At 43.2% G+C, this 5,880-nt stretch overlaps 1 protein-coding gene across 1 annotated transcript in view; it reads left to right on the forward strand.

Annotated features, from left to right (window-relative positions):
* Agbl2 (ATP/GTP binding protein like 2) overlaps positions 1-2,005 on the forward strand; it is a 28,882-nt gene extending 26,877 nt beyond the window's left edge. Inside the window, exons 17-18 of the mRNA XM_029536574.1 lie at positions 1,040-1,117; positions 1,859-2,005. Of these exons, the coding sequence (XP_029392434.1) occupies positions 1,040-1,117; positions 1,859-1,873 (93 nt within the window). The 3' untranslated portion in view covers positions 1,874-2,005. The remainder of the gene's footprint in view (positions 1-1,039; positions 1,118-1,858) is intronic.
* Positions 2,006-5,880: the final 3,875 nt, after the last annotated feature.

Genomic DNA, 5,880 nt, shown 5'->3' on the forward strand with positions numbered 1-5,880 from the left:
CCAGGCTGGCCTCGAACTCAGAAATCTGCCTGCCTCTGCCTCCCGAGTGCTGGGATTAAAGGCGTGCGCCACCACGCCTGGCTCAGATTTTTTTTTTTTTAAAAGCTTTAAAAAAAGAAAACGTTGAGGAAAGGACTAGGATTATTAGCTCAGTTATAGGGTACCTGCCTGCCATGCTCAGAGTCTTAGGTCTAATTCCTGGTAAACAATACACACACACACACACACACATACACACACATACACACACGAACATATAATTTCTTACTGTGTAAAATTATCTTCAGGCAAGGACTGGGGAGATGGTTCAGTGGGTAAAGGGTTTGCTGTGGGAGTCCAAGGACCTGAGCTTGGATCCCTGGCACCACGTAAAGCCAGGCATGGCAGTACGCCGTAACACCAGTGTAGGGGCAGAGACAGGGAGACCCTGAAGCCTTGCCAACCAGCCAGCCTAGTGAACTAACGACCTCCAGGGTCAGAACAAAACTCCACACTCGGTCACTCTGGCCAACACCTACTATCATACACATCTGCTACATACACAACACATATGCAAAACACCTTCAGGCCACACGTATAAGTGCACATATGAAATAATCAATTTTATGTTTACACTGGGATCCCATCTCTAAGATATCTTATAATATATAGGCACATATTCCAAAATCAGAAGAAAATAAACCCTGAAATTCAAAACACTTGTGTTCCTAGGCATGCCTGAGAACTCTCTACTGTAGGAATTACTCAATCAGCCAGGAACTCGGTTCCTGCTCTGAAACACTGAGGTGCTAAAGCCTGCCATCTATGGTGGCTTAGCACTAGGTGGGAAACTAGAGCATACCGGGCATGTAGTGGCCACTGAATAAACACTAGTTTTCTTCTCTGAGTTCTTACTTGTATTTGCTTTGCCTTGCCTCTTAACGGTGCATTGTCCCCATGAGTGAACACTCGTGAACAAAAGTCACACGACTAATGTGTATTCAGTACACCCACAGTGTTCACAAGGAGAATTTAGCGAGGATGTGTTCATTTATTTTAGACACAGTTAAGTGGAAGAGAGAGGGGCACCTCCCTGGATCCACCACTGACCAGCCCTAAGAATAAAGAAAGGATTCAGGTACTTCCCCTCATTTGTGCATACACATGCCAAGGGTTAATTTTAGTTACTTTTTCTTTTCTTGTTTTGTTTTGTTTTGTGTGTGTTTGTATGTGTGTGTGTGTGTATTATAGAGTGTTTTGTTTTGTTTGGAACAGGTTCTCAACATATAGTCCCTGCTAGCCTGAAACTCATTATACTGACCTGGCTGGCCTCATAGACTTTTGGCCTCTGTCCCGCAACTACTAAAATTATAGCTGTGTACTGCCACCCCCAGCTGAATTAGCTTTCTTACATACTGTGTTCCTGGATGAGTGGTGCTGTTGTCCAGTGTTGTCTTCTCAGGTTTGTTCTGCCCAGGCAAATGTCTAGGGTAGTTTGTACGCTCAGGCTCAAACCACCTGGCCACTCTGGGGCACAGCCTCCAAGATAGGACAAGAGTAGGAAAGGCTCACGCAGAACTAACATCTGGATATCAAGAACTTAATTTTAACAAACCTCTCTCAGGCTGCCATCAATTCATAGCTCCATGGCAGTATGTCAGTTGAAACAGTGACACTGGCAATGTAATGTTAACACATGGAATGTCACAGTTGTTATGTCTGTCTCATAGCCAGCATTGACCGTGATGACTCAAAAATGAAGTGTGTACATGGCTCATACAGTCTATGTTGCTGGCACAGAATGCCTGGGTTTAGGTAACTTATAAACAAAAGGTATTTGTTTAGATTTTTGTTGTGTTGTGTTGTGTTTTTGAAACAGGTTCTCTCTGCATAGCCCTGGCTGTCATGGAGCTCACCATCTAGACCAGGCTGAAGCCTGCCTCTGCCTCCCAAGTGCTTCAAGTGCACAGCAACCTCATTATATAACAGTTTTTCCAGTAATTAATAAAGTCCCACAAAATAGCCCGACTCTGTTAGACTTATAATTCCTGAGTGAGCTCTTAAGGTCCTGCCTCCCAATACCACCACAGTGAGTTCGGGGAGACAGGCCACGTCTCTCTACACAGTGCTAGCTGTCTCGGAACTCCCTATGTGATCAGGCTGGCCTCGAACTCAGTACCCAGGAGGCAGACATAGGTTGTTCTCTGTGAGTTCGAGGCCAGCCTGATCACATAGGGAGTTTCGAGACAGCTAGCACTGTGTAGAGAGACCCTGTCTCAAAATAAACAAACAAATAAAAACAAAAAAAATATTATGGAGTAGCGAGACGGCTCAGCAGAGCCAGAGGACCCGAGTTCTGTTCCCAGCACCTACATGAAGGGTTGCAGTCATCTATTCCGGGGAAATCTGGCACCTTCGGGTGCATGTACAAACACACAGTAAAAGCAGTCATTTTATTTCTATTTTATTATAGAAAAAATATTTTATTACAGATAAAGATCTTATTTTCCAGTAAATAAAAACTTATCAAACTAAAGAAAGCTACAGCAGAATAGTAAGTGGTGAGCTTAAGTGGTGAGCTTGCCTTTATTCCTCATGTAGCAGCATCGCTCCAAGCCTGTAGATCACAAAACCATATGTACAGCTAAAACATGCCAACTAACCTGGAGCGTGAAAGTGAATCCTGTTGATGTCAATGGGCAGGATGGACGCCAGGCCGACCTTTATCATTACTCCATCTTCTGGGATTTTACGTGGAGTCTTTTTCTAACAGGAATGCAGTTTACTTACCCACAGCATGTCAGATATCGAGTTAGAAATGTGGGGCAGCCATCTTGGCATGCTAAGTCATCCTTTCTTTGTGTAATGTTGGCAGACAGCGTATAGAAAACAGTTCTTCCACTTCCTGGATCAACTGTTGCCCAGAGACCTCTACTTTGCTGAGAAACTAGATCAAATCCTTGACTCCCCTCTTCCCTGCAATAGTGTTAATCATTTTGGGGTTGGGGAGGAAATGCAAATGTTTCTAACTCCTATCTAGTAAGACCAACCTCAAGCCTAAAGATAACTTAGAAATTGCAACAGAAAGTGAATTCAACTCTTTTATCTTGTTTATGCAGAGTAAGAAGCCAGGCTTCACAGCATCATGCTCTCCAAAGAGAAGCACAAACTCCAGCCTAGGGCCAGTTCCAGATGTGAAGCCAAACTGGTCTAAGACTAGATACTCTGCCGCAAGGAAGGACCACGCCGCCATGGTCGTGTACCCATCCTTGCACATATACACATACCCATAGGTGTGCTCTCACTGTGACACACAGCTGCTTCCTCCAAAGGTTTGGGGTAGTTCTGTTGGTTTGTTTTGTATGTAGTGCTGGAGACCAAACCTCTAGGGCACTGAGCATCCTAGGTTTTACCATTGAGCTGTGTCTCCAGCCCTCCTGAAAAGTTTGTGGGTTCTACATGTCTTATAAGGGGGGAATCTGTGAATAAAATGGAAACTCTATTTATGGTATACTGTGTTGTACACTCACCACACACTGACCTGCACTCTGGTCTTCCGCTGCGCACTGTCCTTAGATGCATGCCTTGTTACCTTGTGAATTTGTTAGTTTTTTTTTCCCCCTTAGATGAGATTATATTTTTATGTATAGAAAAGCCTTTATTGAACGCTGAAGCCTGTACACAAAAAAAAGACAGAACAGTTTATGTACTTCATTTTAACCAATAGATGTTCTCTTTAAGGTTAGATGCAAATCCGTTTTAAAAGGTCAAGCTGTTTTAAGTGTGTTTTGGGAATGTGCCATATGAAAAAGTCTGACCACTCAGACTGTGGTTATATAAAGTTTGCTCAAAGTAAGGCATTCCTACATAGGAAAAAATAATTACATGTATTACTTAGAATTTAATGTTGCTTATATTATGTTCAACAAGGTTGTGTAAGTTTTTAACTCAGTGATTAAAATTCTTTCTCTCTTGTTACTTCTCCTTGATTGTTTTACTACATGATCTTAAGTCATACAGCCAGTCATTTGTTTTCCTTGATCCTTCATGAGCACCAAGCACAGTCTTCCAACGACATGCCCTGTCAGAATCCAGAGTCCCATTAAAGACGAGTCACTCAGGTGAGTGTGGTGACACTTGCCCATGTGGTGACACTTGGGAGGCAGAAACCATGAGTTCAAGACCAGTCTGTTCTACATCCCAAAGTCTAAGCCAGCTAGGGTTACAAAGCAAGACCTTGTACATAAAAAGGGAGGGGGTGTCTACTTCAAGCTAGGTATGGTGGCTCATATGTAACTGCATCACTGAGATAGGAGACTTGCTGTGCGTGTAATACTGAGTGAGTAAGACAATAGACAGGGATCACCTTTGCTCATGTAGGCCAAATCCTCTGTTTACTTTACTTTTGTCTTCTCACATTAGAGTGGAAGTTTCCTAGCATGTTTTCCATTTGTGTGTATATATGTTCATGTCTGTGTGGATGCATGTTTGTGTATGAGTATGTATGTGATGGTTTATATATACTTGATTCAGAGAGAGGCACTATTAGAAGGTGTGGCCCTGTTGGAGTAGGTGCATCACTGTGGGTGTGGGCTTTAAGACCCTATCCTAACTGCCTAGAAGGCAGTATTCTGCTAGCAGCCCTCAGATAAAGATGTAGAGCTCTCAGCTCTGCCTGCACCATGTATGCCTGGATGCTGCCATGCTCCCACCTTGATGATAATGGACTGAACCTCTGAACCTGTAAGCCAGCCCCAATTAGATGTTGTCCTTATAAGAGTTACCTGTGGGTTGGAGAGATGGCTCAGAGGTTAAGAACCCTGGCTGATCTTCTAGAAGTCCTGAGTTCAATTCCTAGCAATCACATGGTGGCTCATAATCATCTGTTATGGGATCTGGTGCCCTCTTCTGTCCTGCAGGCATACATGCAGGGAGAATACTGCAAATGTAATAAGTAAATAAATCCTTTAAAAAAATAAAAATAAAATAATTTAAAAATTAAAAAAAAAAGAGTTACCTTGGTCGTGGAGTCTATTCACAGCAGTAAAATCCTAACTAAGACAGAATGGATATATGCATGTGTGTGTGCATATCCATGCATGCTTGTATATGTTAATGCATGTGTTCATGTGTGCACGTATGTTGTATGTGCATGTTCGTGTGTGCACACCTGTGCATATACATGTTTATGTATGTGTGCATGTGGAGAACCTAACTCCAGCCTTGCCGTTGGGGCTGCATGGCCAGTGGGAGTATCATTACCATCTGGTGGCAGCATACCCTTTTCTGTTTGATTTTTTAAATTTTTACTTAGTTAGTGTGCATATGCATGGGCACCTGTGGAAGTTGGAGGACAACTTGTGGGAGTTGCTCTTCTCCTTCCACCGAGTGGTTCTTGGAAATCAAACTCAGGTCACCAGGCTTGGTAGTAGGGGCCCTTAACTATTAGTGAGGGGCCTTCTCACCAGCCCCCTTTTCCTGTTTTGGAGAGGTGGCCACAGCTCTTGCTTGCTGTCTGCATCCTTTTTTTTTTTTTTTTTTTTTTGAGATAAGGTATCCTGTACAGGCTGCACTCAAGCTTACTACTAGTTGAGGATGACCTTGACTCCTGAGCCTGTGCCCTCCACCTCCCAAGTATTGGGATAACAAGCATGTACCGCTGTATCTGGCCTGACCACAGCTCTTGAGATGCTATAAACAAAAGCAAACATGTAAGACAATGACTGAAAACAGTATTACTCAAGGTTGTTGTCATTGTTATTGTTGTCGTTGTTGTTGTTGGAACAGTAACTGTTGGTAAAATAGACATTCTGTATAGATACAGAAGCTATTTAGGAACAAAAATGCCAGCCGGGCGTGGTGGCACACGCCTTTAATCCCAGCACTCGGGAGGCAGAGGCA

This window comes from Mus pahari, chromosome 3 (assembly GCF_900095145.1).
Source record: "Mus pahari chromosome 3, PAHARI_EIJ_v1.1, whole genome shotgun sequence".
Classification (NCBI taxonomy): domain Eukaryota; kingdom Metazoa; phylum Chordata; class Mammalia; order Rodentia; family Muridae; genus Mus; species Mus pahari.